General features: G+C 36.7%; 1 protein-coding gene across 1 annotated transcript; it reads left to right on the top strand.

The window, feature by feature from the left end:
* Window positions 1-10,316: 10,316 nt before the first annotated feature.
* On the top strand, window positions 10,317-16,478 carry LOC131594926 (uncharacterized). Its single transcript, XM_058867121.1, has 7 exons — window positions 10,317-10,483; window positions 12,537-13,631; window positions 13,722-13,803; window positions 13,959-14,025; window positions 15,124-15,309; window positions 15,422-15,482; window positions 15,646-16,478. Exons 2-7 carry the CDS (start codon window positions 12,563-12,565, stop codon window positions 16,014-16,016), a joined length of 1,836 nt encoding a protein of 611 aa, XP_058723104.1. The 5' UTR covers window positions 10,317-10,483; window positions 12,537-12,562; the 3' UTR covers window positions 16,017-16,478.
* Window positions 16,479-18,078: the final 1,600 nt, after the last annotated feature.

The following is an 18,078-nucleotide window of genomic DNA, read 5'->3' as shown; positions in this document are numbered from 1 at the left end:
AAAAATTCGTGGAACTGGAGAAGGAGGCAGAGTATTTGTGTGGACAATTCAAGCCCTCCTGAGGATCCAAGAAGTTCTCTCGGCACACCCTGAAGCGAACACGCTCATCACAAACATCCAAGGCGGCAACTATCATCGTCATCACGTTTACGGTTTGCAAATACGTTTTAATTTTCCATCTTGTTCATATATGCATTATAAACGTGTTTTGAGCCATGGCCGTGATTATGAAGACCCATACAGTGCTTCTGGACTATTTGATTAAAGTTTAAACACGAGAATGGCGAAACACCATTGATAGGTTTCTTGAAACTCCGATTTAGGGCTTTTACCTAGAAGCAAAATTAGGCCGAATCAAGGGCACCCTCACGCTTAGGTAGTAGTTTCTGGTTGATTTATGCTTTTATTTGTGATTCATGTTACATGTTGTGTGAGATTTGAGTTCGCAGGAGATTCGGCTACGGTTGTGAACCGTGGGTATAAGCCGTCGCCACGACTGGAAAAGCGTGGCCGTAGACCTGAGTATCTTCGTGAAGAAGGAGAAGGTTGAGCGCGGGACCCTCAGTTCAAATTTATCCAATTAGTATTTTTTTTAATATATATAAACTTGGTTGCATTATGATGACAAGTTGGTAACGCAGTCCAGATGGCTAAGCGCTTAATTGTGACCCAAGGGATGCGAGTTCGACCTATGCCAGACAGGGTTTATTTTTACCAATCAATTGTCTGCAGATCTAGTACGGCAATGCAACGCACACGCATGATATGCCTTCTGCTACAACCGTTGGATCACGAAGGACCCTGAATCCAAGGAATATGAGGATGTTGCCCATGGTACACCCACAGCAGACCAACACACCTGATCCAAGCTGAGTTATTTTAATTTCTTTCAATTTTAATTCTATAAATACTTTTATTTTATTTTATTTTTTATTTTCTTCTTTATTACAATTATTATTATTCATATTTTTATTTTATCTTAGTAAATTAGTTTGTGTATATAATAATTTCATACCTATTTATTTTTTATCGAAAACTCGATCTTCCTTCGTAATTCTATTAATAATTGTTTATATATTTAAAATTCAATTTTATTTTCATACATACTTCTAATCAATTAAATAATTAGATTTACATCCGATAATTATTTAATTGTATTTTTAATCGAACTTACGATTTTCTTAACCTCAAATGTTTATTTAAATCATCATTTTTCATACCTTATGGTTTTAACCCTGGTTTGTCCCGGTAAACCAGGGTTCTAGATCAGTTAATGCACTAAGATTTCTCTTCTTCATGCCTAATTGTCAGGGTTAATCAAAGATCCTCCAACTACGCGCCACGTCAAACCAAAAGCTAAGTCCTGATCTCTGTCTTATTTAATTTTTCTTTTACTTTTTTAGGGTTTGACTCCCCCCGTCAATGAGTTCCTTCTACACTCACTTCCTATTATTATCTTCTATAGATTCTCAGATGGTCAGAGTCAATGCTCAAGGCGACCTCCGACTATCAACCTTCGTCAATCGAAGCTAAGTTTCTCTTACCCTTTTCTTTTATTGTTATTTTCATCGGTTAGGGTTAACCATACCTGCATTGGAACCGATAATGCACTCACCTCTATTTCTTCTGTTTATTTTCCTTTTCCAATTTTTCAGGGTTAGCCCACCGCCAAAGCTCAATCGTCGGTAACCCTAAATCTTAACTTTGTTATTTATTCTGCTTTGATTATTACTTGAGTCAGACCCGCTGGTTTCTTTTTTCCTTCCCCATATTATTTGTAACTGTTCCGAGGTTGTATTGCTTGGCCTTAAAGGCACTTAATTTGCATATTATATTATTGCGTGGTTAGTAATCTTAGGGAGTGCAAGCCTTGAACTGAATTAGCATCACTAATTATAAGATTAAATTTCTGAATTAATCACATGATTGGTGCACACACGCACACTTTTGGGGTAACCTATTTGCTGCCTGTTGCCTGTTGCCTTGTGTTTTTTGCAGAATAGCCATGTCCCTCGAATACGAGGATACCTCAGCCATGTTGCCTCGATACAAATAAAAGTCATAAGTCCCTAAAATGATGCTGCTGTCGGTACACAAATATGACTTCGACCCTCGAAAGTTGCCTACGAAAAAGGCTGAGGTATCTTCTGGCTGCCTACGAAAAGGCTATTCTGATCCTTCCTTTAGACTACCTGCCTTCTCTATGGCATGGGACAGTTTTAAGGGGAACGATAACTCGACGACCCTTCAACCTCCAAATGAAAGGCTTCCTGCCCTCTTATGGCATGGACAGACCCTTTCACCCTAAAAGGCTAAAAGAACTGATTTTCTACATTATTAAGGTAATTGCCCCTAATTGCCTTGCTCTGGCTAAAAAAAAACATGTTCATATTCTTTCTCATAAACCTTCAAAAGGGCTACGCTCATTCACGAGCTAAAGTCCCTATTCTTTTTCTTCTACATTTCTGAAATCAAAGAGCAAAGCAATTAAGAGCCCATGGAAAACCATGGATGCAAAGGGTGCCTTACACCTTCCCTTTGCATAATTACCCCCCGAACTCAAAATCTTTTTAAAAGGTATTTTCCTGTTCTTTTAGCCTTTCCGATATTTGGATAAAATAAAAGTCGGTGGCGACTCATGCTTAACCGCGACATTTTTCGATATAAAAGTCAGTTCACCGTATTACACATTCACCTCATGCACTCCTATAAACGTCAAAACAAACCATCTTCCGACCCCGTTGTCGTAGTCTTGGACTCTGACAATGAAGCTAAATCCTCTCGCCAACCATCCCCTTCAAACACATTATTTGTTCTTGATAGAGAATCTCAACCCTATGCCTTCTTTCACCTAGAAAAACCAATCTCATCTCTCAATCCAAAAACTCCAATCTCACCTCCCAGAACAAACCCTCCAAAACCTTATGTTGATGCACATTTTGATTTATTAAATAACAAGGCCAGGACATGTTTAGAAGTTCTAAAGGTTGCTCATGACTCCATGCTGGATCATGTAGCTGCTGGAAAGCTCTGGAGAGCTTTTGGTGAGGAAATACAGGCTGAGTTTCTGGATCTCCAGAAAGACTGTTTGGCTGCTGCTCCTGGTCCTGCTGGACTCTTTTTGGAGTATGATGATGGAAAGTACTATCATCCAATCACCAACTGGAAGCCTCTGGAAGAGAAGCAGTTTGTTGATGAGTTAGAAGAAGAAAATCCTCTGGCTATAGTTGTATGGAAGCCACATCCTTACAAGATTCTGACTGGAGATTTTCAGTTGTTGTTCAACTGGTTCAGGGAGAACCCTCTGGAAAAGGCCCCTGACATGGTATATCCAGAAGTTGAGTATCCTCCAGAACCTGAGCCTCTTGTTTTTAAAGAGCTTTCTGCTGAAGAAATTCCTGCTGAGGAAAATTATGAAGATGTTCAAATGGTTGAAGCTGGTGCTGCTCATCCTGTTCTAGAAAATAGCTTTGATGCTTCTTCATATGGTCCTTCTACCTCTATTCTGCTGAACACTCTGAAGGAACTCCAACAGAATCAGGCTACCTTGGCTAGTCATCTGGACAAGCAAGATGACACTAATGCGGAGTTCAAAACTTGAATGAAGAACCAAGAAGAAACCTCTAAGAAGCAAGCTGAAGACACTTCTGAGATTAAGAACCTTCTGGCCGCCTTAGCTTCTAAGTTTAGCCAGTCGTAGTCTGTCTTGTGTCTTAGTTGATTTTTCTTTGTTTTTGCATCTGTTTGCTGCATCTGCTTTGTATTCTCTTCTTCTGATTATCAATGAAATATTATCTTCTCTCTCTTCATTCTATTGTGTCTTTCATTTGAATCTTTTATACTTGTTGATGTTATGACAAAAGGGGGGAGAAACATGATAATTGAATTGATTTATAATATCAGTTGCTGGGCTTAAGTCTCAACATTCCTAACAATTATTTGCAAGTTTTCTGTCTTTGATAGTTTTTGCAGGAATGTGATATTCTAGACAAGCTCAATATGAGAAGCAAATACATGGGGAAAAGCAATTATGAAGAAAAGCTCTTAAAGAATTGAAGCAAGCTTAGTGCTCTGAAGCTTCAAGATCAGAAGCAAGCAATGCCTTGTTAAACCTAAAGCTCTAATAGAAGACTGAAGATATAGAGCTCTGATACAAGTGACCTCAAAGAGAAATTCAAAGCTCTGAAGCTGTCCAATGGAAGCTCTGAAGAGAAGCTCTGAATACTCTGAAGTTCAAAGTTCAACGTGAAAGTCTCAACTGAAATTGAAAAATACTCAGGGAAGTCTTTTATTTATAAATTCTTCTAGTATTAATTTCAGGGGGAGACATATCCACACACTCTGAATTATATGCTTAATGCTATATCTGTGTATTGTCTTTGATCATCTGATATTCTGGATACAAATTCATATCAATTCTGTATGTTTTTGTCATCATCAAAAAGGGGGAGATTATTAAAACAAGAAATGTTCTGATCAATATTCTTAGTTTTGATGATAACATTATGTATGAATTTTGTATAAGATAATGTGGTACTCTAATCCTTTACGTTTTCCATTTCAGGAAAAGTATAAAAGAGTATGCACAAATCAGCGTTGAGAAGCACTGGCCCAGAAGTTCTGGATGGCTTCATCAGAACATGGTCTGGCAAGACATCAGAAAATGGTCCTGCAGAATCAAAACATGAACTGAAAGCATCAGAAGATGGCAGTCAGAAGTACAAGCTCTGAAGCTCTGATGGTATCACGCTCAAAGCACTTCAAAGTCTGAAGACAGAAGTTGCATCTGCACCAAAGCTGGAGACTCTGAAATTCAAATGTCTATTCAACACATTCTGAGTCCAGAAGAAAGTACAAGATGAAAAGGCTATAACGTCAAATCTCTGACTGACAAAAGGAACGGTAGAAGCTACAAAAGGCAAAGTCAGTAATAGCAGCAAAAGCATGGCTCGAGGTAGTTGACAAAAGTGTGAAACATTAAATGCAGTGTTGTACTATTCACGCAAAGCATTAAATGCTCCCAACGGTCATTTCCTCTCAAGCGCCTATATATAGAAGTTCCATTCAGAAGCAGCAACATAACACTTGCGCAAACTTACAAAAACACTTTCAAACTGAAAAGCAAAGAGAACTTCATCTTCAACCTCACATCTTTGTAATATCTTAGTGAGTGTTAAGAATTATAACTTAATAGAAATATCACTTTGTGTGATTACAGCTTTATTAGAAGCAATCTATACTCTTGTAAACTTTTATTTTACATTGATTGTAAAAGGATTTCCTAGAGTGATCAAGTTGTGATCTGTAGACTTTAGAAGACTTTGAGTGTATCTAAGTGGAAAACCATTGTAATCAGTTGGATTAGTGGATTAAATCCTCAGTTGAGGTAAATCACCTTGTCAGGGGTGGACTAGAGTAGTTTAGTTAACAAAGAACCAGGATAAAAATAATTGTGTTCTTTGTTTTTATCTACCATTTTGAGAAGTTACACTTATTCAATCCCCCCTTTCTAAGTGTTTTTCACTCCTTCAACATAGCTCCTTGGCCTATTTTGAGACGCTTTTCTAGGGTCTCCCCTCTCCCATTGGGCTCTGCCTCGCTCTAACTTCAGCTTTTGGAAATTTTTTGTAGCAACTCTGTCAGTTAAAGCACTGCACCTAGGGCACAATCCCACTCTGGAATCCTGATTATTGCATCGAAACAAGAAATCCAGGAAATCCTCATCTAGCCTGGGGTACACATCAGCAAGTTGAACTTGGGGAGTTTCCCCTGTGCTTTCTTCCAGCATGTCATCAGGTATCTCAGCCAGCTCCACCATGTTGATGTCGACAGCTTCAACAAACAAAGCTTCCTCTTGTTTGAGTGGATCAGCGTCGATTTTCATCCTTCTGGCAGCAAATTTCCGTCGACCCTCCTGAAGTGATTTCTGGACCTGATCCATGAAAAGAAAACATTGAGAGGTTGAATGCCCAAGATAATTGTGATACTTGCAAAAACCTCTCTTTTGTCGCTGTTCTAATGGTGGTAATTTAGCATTTGGGGGTACTAAAATCTGCCCATCTTTAACTAAGACATCGAAAATTTCCTCGCATTTGCTAATATCAAAAGTATAAGTTTTCGTAGGGAATTTCGAATTGTTATCAACAGAAACATTCTTTCCTTTCGACGGAAACAACGATTTATATTCGTATGCTGGCCCTGGTTTCATTTCGGCCAGATCAATCTCCGCCTCTGTCGGGGAGATGTAGTCAACTTCATATATAGGGTCCGTATCATCATAGTCGACATATGCTACTTTTTCTTTCTTAGCCTTGGCCTTGGTATGCCTGACTTTTTCGAGTCGTAGGCGTTCAAGGTGTGGAACCTTATCAGCTAGTTGTGACATAATTTTGACAAAAGTTGGGTCTATTTTCTTCCTAATGGAATAATCTAAACCTCTTGCGGCCATCTGAACAAGTTCATGTTCGGGTACCTGCGTAAAACATTTTGCCTTAAGTGACCTAAACCTATTTAGGTAGTCGTCAATGGTCTCTGCGAACCTCCTCTTGATGTTCGACAGTTCGACTAGACTAATTTTCGAATGGCCTTCATATAACTGTTCATGGAAAAGTTTTTCCAGTTTTGGCCATGAATCAACAGAGTTTAGGGGTAAAGTGGTAAACCATGTGAACGCTGCCTTCGTAAGAGATGATGGAAAGTGTTTCACTCTGAGACTTTCGTTATTAGCCATGTCTCCTGATTCAGTAAGATATCTCGCAATATGTTCGACTGTCGATTCTCCAGTTTCTCCTTCGAATTTGGTGTACTTAGGTATTTTCCAGCCCCTGGGATTTTCTGTCTGCACAATATATTCAGCCAACGGGGAAGAGTATGTTGGCCTTTGTAGTGGAGTGTTCATTCCGTTTCTAGCCATAATCCTTTCGATCATCGTAGTAAGGTTATTCTCCATGGCCGCCTCTTCCTGCTGATATTGCTCAACAAATTGATCAACATCCTGTTGTCGACCCACCATCACAACCTGTTGATGTCTCCCTCGTACTCCACCTTGATTTGGTCGCCATCTGGGAATTTGATTCTTTTGTACTGTTTCCTCATCTAATGAATCTTCTTTTGCAGGTGTGTGCACAACCATTTGCCTATGAACTTGAGAGGGTTGTCGACCGGTCGTTTGAGGTGCCCCCAAGAAGTTGCATAGTCGAGTGAGTTGATCGACCACCTGCCTATTCGACTATGCTGATTCCCACACTATAGGATTAAAAATAATTCGCATTTTGTTAGTTAACATGTTTACTAACTCATGATTGATATCATCCATCTGTTGCCTAAGCACAGCCACAAACGTATTCAACAAAGGCACAAATTTGTTCTGGTTTCCCCTGTTTTGGGCACTTGGTGTGGATCCTTGTGTGTCTGATACTAACACGGGACTCGATGTCGATTGACTCCCAACCATTAAGGAATACGGCATTCCATACAGGGGGTCAGCGGTCCTAAAACGAGGCAAGTTTGGTCGAAATGGTGAAGAAGTAGTTCCTCTTGCCCCAGTCCCTCCTGGTGGTATTACAGGGATATCTGCCGTCCCTGTTCTCAAAACTGCCGCCTCTGTCACTGCACCCGTAGTGAGGTCGACTGGAGTGATCATCGTATTCGACGACTCCAGAGAATGAGAGGGAACTTCATCAACGTTGTTTGGGTTAGGAGGGTTTGTCATCCTAGACCTAACCTTTTTGGGTGGGTTCTGATATTGTTTCTCACTTCTAAGTTTCATACATATAATAACCAAATGAAAAAATTAGCACGATGGTCCCACTGGGCGTGCCATTTTGTTTACTACGGAAATTGGTAAACAAACATTGGTCCTCCCAAAACGTTGAAACTAAGGGTTACTTGCAAGATCAACCAGTTGATCTTAAGACCATGTGCTAAAGTTCTTTGAGATTGTATTTGTCTCGTCGAAAGGATCTGCCTAAGAAACAGTTTTCTAAGGCTGGATAACAAATACAATGTTTTTCCACACTAACTGTTAGATTTGACCGACAGGTGACTCGTAACCGACGGGACAAACCTAGACTTATAGATTTTTATGAGACTATGAGTGTTCCGACCCTGAACTTCTGGGGTGACTCGTGACCACCAGAATGGCGTCGACTCAGAAGATACTCTGTGATAATAACAACTAGTTTCAGTTTACTTGGTTGAAACGATGATCAAGAGACAAAATAAATGCTTGCTAAAGATCAAAATACATGTAAAAGCGTCAAAACGTACGATTAAGAAGTAAAAGGATTGCATTGAACATATAGATGGTAATTCACATACATCAGAACTCTCAGCAACTCTTGTTTCCTTAAGGGCGAAAAATGGGCAGAGTGTAAGCAAGTAGTTTGATCGTAATAGTGAACACACTTATTCTACATTATTCTGGCCTATTTATAGGCTTTACATGAAATAACTGCCTAGTACAATCTACGACTAAGATTCAGTCTAGCAGCAACCGTCTCGTAGGATTCCTCTGTGTTTGGCGCCTTTGACACACGGTTCTGGCTTGATAACTGCTTCATTAACATTTCAAACTTTGAACATTTGCATTTTCGCGCTTTATTTGTTTCTAATAACTGCCTTTCATCGACACTGCTTCCTACCATCAAACCTTTTATCTAAAAATCTCCTAAGTATGGAACCCCTATGTTCGAATTTTATTCTTGCTTCGACTCACAACAATTTCGACACCATCTGCTGTCGACATTTGCTTTATTTCTCCTTTGCACAAATTTCTTGTTAAAATGAGGGAGTCCTCTTATGAAGACACGTGTCTTGCTTTGCCTCTAGGATTTTTCTTAGGGTAACACCTACATATATGAAATGATGCCATTTCAATAACAAGTTTCAAAAACAATTTGAATATTGTATACTCATTCACATATTGACTTGAGCTTTGGAGTGTTAACCTTGCAAGAACACCCCTCGTTCAGTCGCACCACAAGATCTACTCCGCCGTAACTTCCATCACTCTCAATATTTTTGTTTTCAGAACGTAAGAAAAGGTAACTAGTTTTAACTTATTTCATGTTATTTATACTATCTCTTTATTTATTTAAAAAAATATTTAATGAAGATAGTTGATAACAAAATGAATTTAATAAGTTTGTTTATATTCTACATGAAATCTATTAAATAAATCGCACTTAAATGCATTTCTTAGCAACACGAAAAAGTAGATTTCTTTTTGTTCATAATAGTGATCGAAGAGAGTATTTTTTATTTTTGTTAACTTAATTCATGTTACCTTTTTATTATCAAGATACTAAAAACAAGATACTAAATATTCACATTTAATTTCAAATAAAAAATATGTTAAATAAAAGAGATTTTTGTTTGGTGGACTGAGTCAACGTTCTACCTATAGGTAGAGTATGGTGAAATTTTAAACCTAACCATTTTTGACTCGTATCATTTCGTCTTATTTTTTGGTGAATGTAAGTGGGACATGCCTAAATGAAACAAATTTCCCATTTTACCATTTTTATTAATACCTAACAAAGCTCTAAATGTTAAAGAAATATTTCATATGTTTATTTTAGAATGTCGCGAGACTTCTGTAACGACTCGCCACGAGTAATTGGTGTATATATCTTTTTTTTCTTTATAAACTAGTGGTTAAATTAGTATAAATAGTTGTTTCGATTTCCAAATAAGTGAACCATTATCACCATGATTTTTTAATATATTGAAGTTACGAGAGAACTCAGATTCTCATCCTACCGTCGTCATCATCTACAAGGTCGTCGATGTTTTTCAAGGTCCGACAAAGATCTGGTTGTTGTACTACTCAAAATCTTTCTTGATGGTGGTGGTGATTCGATTCCTTTTGCTTAAATTTGATTTCCTCCTTCATGTCGATAAGATTGGTTGTTGTCTTCAAATTTCATCCTCATCTGATTCACTCTTATTGTTTGAATCCAGTCTTTTACGCTCGAAAAATCTTGTATACTTATTGTTGTCGTGGTAGAAAATTAAAGATACATAAATCGATTATGCATTAGCGGTCGATGCTAGTGTTTAAAACTCATATTAAAACTCTTAAAAAAAACTAATAAATACTACTCCCATTGTCTCAAGAATTAAAAACTTTGATTTGTCTAATTAAATTCATTTTCACATTAAATAAAAGAAGAAAAAAACAAAAACAAAAAACCAAATGAAAAAGAGAGAACCTAATATTTGAACCGTAGAAGAACCGGATCCGGTGATTCAAATGCCACATTAGAATTACGTGTTTCGAGAAAACTGGAAATATCTTTTCGTCTTTCTTTCACCGTGTGTGTGACTTTTAGGTCAGTATAAAAAAAAAAAACTGAACACAATAAAATCAAAACCCTCACTCGCTCCATCTTACAAAAAAAAAAAAAAAAAAATCGCTAACTTCGTAATTTCAACTTCATCGTTTTCTCTTTCACTCGCCACGCTGCGCTTCTCAACTCAGGTATCTTCTTTCTCTATCTATTGCTCTTTCTCATTTTCAATTTCACTCTTCGTTTTTTTTTAATCTGTTGTTTATTATTTGTGTGGAAATTGTATTTGTTACTTCAATTGTTTGGTAAATTCAAGATCTGAAAACTTAATTGAGGATTTTATTGTGTGGATATGGAGTTTGTTTTTGAATCTGATCCTTGTTTTCTACATTGCTGTAGTTTGGAATTTCATTTTCAATTGGTTTGTGTTTTGAAGAATTTATAGTTTTGTAGTATAGTGGAAGAATGTGTTGTTATTGTCGTTGATTTGGCAATAACAGTTTATGTGTAATATGTTTCTATGTAGCACCGACACCTTTGAAAAAACACGCCTCCGTCTCCGTGTCAGACATGACACTTACACTTTAATTAAGTTCAATTTCATTTTTTGGTTTTTTTTAATCTGTTGTTTATTATTTCTGTGGAAGTTGCATTCAATTGATGGGTAAATTCAAGATCTGAAAATTTAATTTTTGATTTTGTTGTGTGGATATGGATTTTGCTTTTGAATCTGAGCCCTATTTTCTACGTTGCTGTGAATTTGGATTTTCTACATAATTTGTCTTTGAAAAAGGAAGTGATAGTTTGTTGTTTTTTATTTGTGTTTTTGAAGAATTTATAGTTTTGTAGTATAGTGGTGGAACATATATTTAATAGTGGAACAATGTGTTGTTATGGTCATTGATTTGGAAATAACAATTTATGCTTAATATGTTGCCACGTCGCACCGACAACTATGAAAAAATACATGTCCATCTCCGTGTCGGACACGACACTGACACTTGTGATTAAGTTCAATTTCATTTTTTGGTTTTTTTTAATCTGTTGTTTTTATTTGTGTGGAAGTTGCATTCAATTGATGCATAAGTTCAAGATCTGAAAATTTAATTTCTGATTTTATTGTGTGGATATGGAGTTTGTTTTTGAATCTGAGCCTTGTTTTCTACATTGTTGTGGTTTGGAATTTTGTTTTCAATTGATTTGTGATTTGAAGAATTTATAGTTTTGTAGTATAATGGAAGAACATAATGATGGATCAATGTGTTGTTATGGTCATTGATTTGGAAATAACAAGTTATACTTAATATGTTCCTACGTAGCACCGACACCTATGAAAAAACTCATGTCCGTCTCCGTGACGGACACGGCACTTACACTTGTGATTAAGTTCAATTTCATTTTTCGGTTTTTTTTTAATCTGTTGTTTATTATTTGTGTGGAAGTTGCATTCAATTGATGGGTAAATTCAAGATCTGAAAATTTAATTTCTGATTTTGTTGTGTGGATATGGATTTTGCTTTTGAATCGGAGCCCTATTTTCTACATTGCTGTGAATTTGGATTTTCTACACAATTTGTCTTAGAAAAAGGAAAATGATAGTTCTGGTGATAGTTTGTTGTTTTTGATTTGTGTTATTGAAGAATTTATAGTTTTGTAGAGTAATAGAAGAACATAAATTTAATGGTGGCGGAACAATGCGTTGTTATAGTCATGGATTTGAAAAAATCAAACAAAGTTTCTCTAGTGATATATGTTGCTTTGAGTTCCGGTTTATTTTCGGTAGATGTTTTGATTTTTCAAATTCCGATTTATGCTTAACATGTTCAGTTATTTTCTGTAATATTTTTGTTTTGTTTTGGATTGAGTAGTGAATTTTATAACATTCCGGTTTATTTTCGGTAGATGTTTTGATTTTTCAAATTCCGATTTATGCTTAACATGTTCAGTTATTTTCTGTAATATTTTTGTTTTGTTTTGGATTGAGAAGTGAATTTTATAACATTATTTGGTGACTTGATATGGTAGATAGAGCTCAGTGTTCCGCCATTTTGACTTTATGTTTTGTTTTTAACTCACTATTCCTGCTGGCTTTTTAAGGTACAGAACAGAAAAAGGGTATGGTAATTGATAAAAGCATTAAATTGTAATAACCAACGTGGCAACAAACTCGTTGTAAAAGGAGTTTTGTTGGTAGATCTTACTGACACTACTGATATTTATTTGGATTTTTGTTGTGTTTAATAGTTCAAGACGTCATCTGAAGATCTGTGATGGATTTGGATAATGATTTGCACGAGGCGCCAGCTTTGCCTGATTTGTCAGGTTCCCAAAGCAATGTAGATGATAAATCGACAGGGAAAAAGAACAAGAGAAAAAGGGGGAAGACTAAAAATAATGCTGTCAAAAGTGATGCTAATGGTGGTGGCACTCCAGAGAATACTATTCAATGCGTGTCTACTGATCCGTTAATGAGTCAATCTTCTGTAGAAGCGGATATTTGTTTGCACGGGAATGAAGAAAAAAAGCAGAAAATTCTCAGTCAGGCTGCAGAAAATGGAAACGGGGAGAGTGAGATCCAAGACAAAGCAGACAACTGTAAGTCAGTTGTAGCTGATGCAGAGTTACTTGCTAAAGAGTCTGTGTTAGAAGTTGTAAAAATGGATGTCGAGCAAAGTATAAATGAGAACAGTTCCAATCATGAGGAAACAAGTGATTCTGGGAAGAATGGAAGTCCGGTAAACAATCCTGATGAGGATTTAAAAATTCATGATTTGTCTAATAAATCTGAGAGCATGAAAACCTATTCAAGGAAAAAATTAAACGATGTTAATTGTAAGACAAAATTGGAAAGCCCAAGTGCTGAAGATTCTAACAAGGAGCCAATCATCCAGGACCATCACAATGATGATTCACATGAAGTTTCTGATGGACAAATGACAGTTGGCTTAATGGAAAAAAAGAAAGAACATTTAACCGATCAGATCAAAGTTGAAGCGGAGGAAATGGAGTTGATAGCAGACAACAATGATGATTCACATGAAGTTTCTGGTGGACCATTGACAGTTACCCAACATGAAGATACAAATGCTAGACAGGAAGATCATGATGAGGTTACAAGAAATGGTCTGAGTTGTCCAGCTGATATTTCTGATTTAAGCTTCACCGTAAACGGTGATAGTTCTAAGATATCACAATGCTCAGTGGACAAAACTATTATCAGAAACTCAGAGAAGAAGCTTCTCATTCTTGATGTGAATGGCCTTCTTGCTGATTGTGTCAGTGATGTTCCTAATGGGTATTATCAACCGGAACCAGATTTTTGGGTTAGAAGGAGAAAAGGTGACATGGTCAAATATCAATTTTTCTCATATTGTACAATCTATATCCTACCTTGGTTGAATTTGACAGATTTTACTTATGCCTTTGCAGTGTATAAGAGGCCCTATTGTGATGATTTTATAAAGTTTTGCTTTGACAGATTTCATGTGGGCGTTTGGTCATCTAGAACCAAGTATTTGCTAATCTGTGACTGATTTTATTTTATTGCTTGTGTTTATTAATTTGACTAGGGTTTACGATGCATAATGGGATCAATTGTTTGCATTTCCAAATTTAGGCTTTATACAATTATTTTTACCGTGCCTTGATGTATGTGTATTCTGGCAGGTCTAATGTTGATGATGTAATCAGACTTCTTTTGGGAAAATCTGCATCCGAACTGCTCTTTTGCTGGGTAATTTATTCTAATTCTTTAAATTTTAGCACAGTTTTATGGGATTTTGGTTAGGCTAGTATGTTTCACTATAAATAGTTTCTATATTTCAATGCAGAATTGGGTATATTATATATCTTTTACTAGTCGTACTTGATTAACAATGGTTAGTGCCTATTTAAGATGTAGTTATATATGTTCACCAATGTATTTTGAATGATAAGAATTTTTGGTGATCAACAAAATATTGTAGTATTGTGTTGCCTATTTAATGTTATGATACTATCTATTTATTTGCTTGTCATTGATTAAGTTCCTATCTTGTTAAAGTCTTGGGTGTTCTTATGAAGCATGTTCAAGAGCCAACACTAAGATGTGCTTATATTTTTAGATGATATAGTTCTACTTGGAGAGTTAAGAGAGAAAATAAATTGGAGGTTAGACTTGGAGACAAGCTTTAAAAAGCGTATGTCTTCTGCTTAAGTAGAAGTGAGAAGGGGCATAAGCAATGTAAGTTTAAAAGGAAAAGCACCCTTAGCTTAGATGTGAAAGTTGGATAGCTCAAGTCACAAGATTTAAATATCTTGGATCTATCTATTGTACAAATAAAGGAAGATTTAAACTTTCGTATTCAAGTGGTGGTTGAAATTGAGTAAGGCCTCGAGGTCAAATGAAGGATAACCCAATTGCTAGAGATGGAGGAAGGCCAAAAGATCTATAGGAGAAACCACTAGGAAAAAAATTAGAGGTCAATGTCTTGGCTAGAACTAGAAATATGTTTCATGATGGAACATTGTGGCACCATTTGGTCTATGTAGCCGATTGCACCTAAGTGAATAAAGCTTGTTTTTTTGTAGTTGTGTATGCTTCTGCTGCAGAGACATTTACTAACTACTACTGTTACTAAAAAGAAGCAATAAATTTTATATAGGGATTTTATTTTGAACAAAATAGATTTGGATTTGATATTGCTAATTATAATAGTATTATAGTAAAATAGTTTGTCATATTACAAATTACTAAATTAAAGATGCAGTTGAAAATGATTACTGCTAGAAATTCTTTCCTACTTGGAATTTTTCTATACACTAATGAATCTTTCTATTATGTTTTCTGTAGAATCAATCCCACTGTACTACAACAAAATTCAGTACTGTTGAGAATAGAGATAAGCCCCTTGTGTTGAAGGAACTCAGAAAGTTATGGGAGAAGCTGGAACCTGGTCTTCCATGGGAGAAAGGAGTGTTCCATGAGTCAAACACACTATTACTCGATGATTCCCCTTACAAGGCACTTGTGAATCCTGTAAGCTCAGTTGTTTTCCTTTTGTTCATTTGGCGTTAAGCTTTGCTTTCTTGTGTTAGTTTACATTGTTTTTTCAACTACTTGATCACTCCACCTATTGGAATTATTTCAGAAGCATACGGCTATATTCCCTTACTCTTACCGGTACCACTACACTAAAGACTCTGGTTTAGGTGCAGTCTTCTTCTCATCTCTCTTTCTTCAGACACTTTACTTCTTTGCATATTATTGGCATTATTAATTGACTCAATTCCTGTGCTTTGAGCATATTGATATACTTTTGTCTAGGACTGTTTATTGGTTTACCCACCTATTCCTTTTTATAATTATTAACAGGACCTAAAGGTGATCTTCGGGGTTATCTAGAAAGGCTGTCGAAGGCAGACAATGTTCAAGAGTTTGTGTCGGCGAATTCATTTGGCCAGCGGCCCATAAGAGAAGCAAATCCATCCTGGGGTTACTATCTCAAAGTTATAGAATCAGTTAAGTGCAGTGAAAATGATTGGCCCTCAGCACCATATAAGGAGCAAACCTCGGCAACAGATAAAGAGAAAACCTCAGCACCATTTAAGGAGCAAATCTCAGCACCAGTTAAGGAGCAAACCTCAGCACCAGATACAGTGAAAACCTCAGCACCAGATACGGAGCAAACCTCAGCACCAGATAAGGAGCAAACCTCAGCCCCGGTTAAGGAGCAAACTGCTTAAAAAGGAGCAAACTGCTTAAAGAAGAATGAAGTATGGAAACCATAAGGTGAATATTGATGCACACCATTCTAATTTTGCAATGTGTCTGTTGTGTGCTACAAACACATAACAGACATCCTAGGACACAGATATGACAAGGGAAGTCTTTTTTGGTATGTTGGATTTTTGTTGCACACATTGAGGACTAAAATTGTTTGCCTCAAAAGAACTAAATAGATAGATACGGTAAGTTAAGTTAAAGCACAAATACTACCTGGCCAAATGTATGTTCAAAGCATTTGAAATGCCAGTACAAACGTTATTACGAGCTGGCAATGTTTATTAAATGTTATGCATGCACACGCATGTTGTTTAGGTGAAACTAGCTTTGACATACGTGATTAACGTCTGCTTCAGGGTAACCGCACCTACCTATTGTGTTTATTATCTTCCTTACTGATGCACACCATTCTAATTTTGGAATGTGTCTGTTGTGTTTATTATCTTAATACTGGTGTTTTTTATGTTCGATAGAATTATAAGTTATAATTAACATTGGTTTTGTTGGTGCAATTTATGTGTATTGCTTTCAAACGCATGTTACTATTGACTGCACCTTCCACAATGGTTATGAGAGACAGGAGCAGCACCTGTTTTCTGCTATGCCATTATTTCTCTCATTCTCTGTCTTGCTCTTCCCTCTCTTGTTCTACCTTGGTACATATCCGATGTCAAAGCTACATATCCGATGTCAAAACTACGTTATTACCCTCGATTGGCAAAGCCAACTTAGTTGACAATGACTATGAACATGACCCATCCCTAATCTCACATTCTTAGTTATTGTCTTCTTTACTGTTTATCCATGTGTTAGAGCTTAGAGGTGAAGTTATGGTTGACAACCTTGCCAATCAAATCTCAAGGATTTTAGGGGAAAGGAAGAACATATAAAAGCAACAATATTTGTTATTTAGAACATCGGAACTGCTTAGAATGAGAGTTTTGAAGGGACAATGATCTATATAACCAGAATACTATTGAGTCACACGATTTTTTTTAACCCTAGTTTCTTCTTTTACTTTCTCGCTTTTAACCCTATATAATCCGATATGTATGGTTTAAGGCTATTTTTGGTTTGGAATCACTCTTTCTCGTCCCAGGGTGGCGTTGTTTATTTGTGCCTTGAATACAACAATTTTATTTTTTCGTCTTTGTTGTGGTGTACTCAACTCATGGATTTACTAAATTCGATTGTAAGTTTAATTAATTAATAATTTGGACGTCAATGTTACATATCTGAATGCAATATTTCAAGGAATTTTCTTTACCCACCTCCTTACTTTTTTTGTCACTTCTGGTGAAATCTCCAAAATACCCCATGTTTCAGAAATGCATTTCCGAAACCGCGTTTTTTTGAAAAAAAAGGTGGTTTCGAAAATGTATTTTCGAAAACGTGTTTTTTTTTAATGAAAAAAATTGATTTCGGAAATGTACATCCAAAATAATATTTCTTTTCAGAAAATAGGTGAATTCGGAAGTGCATCTCCGAATACACCCCCCCTTGGAAGAATTCGGAAATGTACTTCCGAAATAAGGTCTGGACAGAAGAAAAATAACAAACAACAACGACTCGATTTATTTAACGGATGAAGATTACATCGATCACCTTACATAAGATTAAAGTTACATATTGTTAAACACGGGTAGGTGAGGGTGAGTCAACATTTTGATAACGTCGGTCCCTGATCTTTGAAGTTTCGCATCCAATTCGATCGGACCACTCGAAGAAAATCGGTCCAAAGTTGTTCACAAAATCGCTAAATCTTCGTCGTTCTTGATCTCAAAAGTTGTGAACTCAACGTCTCCGTCGTCGTTAAGCAATGGCGAGCGGTACTCGAGCTTGACAACCTTCCGATTTTCTGGATATTGCAATAGCGTGTTGAGCGACGTTATCAAGTCCCCAAACGGCGTGTCGCGCGAGAAGCGGAATTGGAACGACATCGGGTAGCCACTGGTGAAGTAGACGAATGCTAGGTGGGGGTAGGTTTGTGTCATTTGTGTTTTGTGGTGTGAAGAGGATGAA

The sequence above is a fragment of the Vicia villosa genome, linkage group LG4 (genome assembly GCF_029867415.1).
Source record: "Vicia villosa cultivar HV-30 ecotype Madison, WI linkage group LG4, Vvil1.0, whole genome shotgun sequence".
In the NCBI taxonomy this organism is placed as follows: domain Eukaryota; kingdom Viridiplantae; phylum Streptophyta; class Magnoliopsida; order Fabales; family Fabaceae; genus Vicia; species Vicia villosa.
The sequence above is the reverse complement of the archived record's forward strand: the minus strand, read 5'-3'. Positions and strand labels throughout refer to the sequence as shown.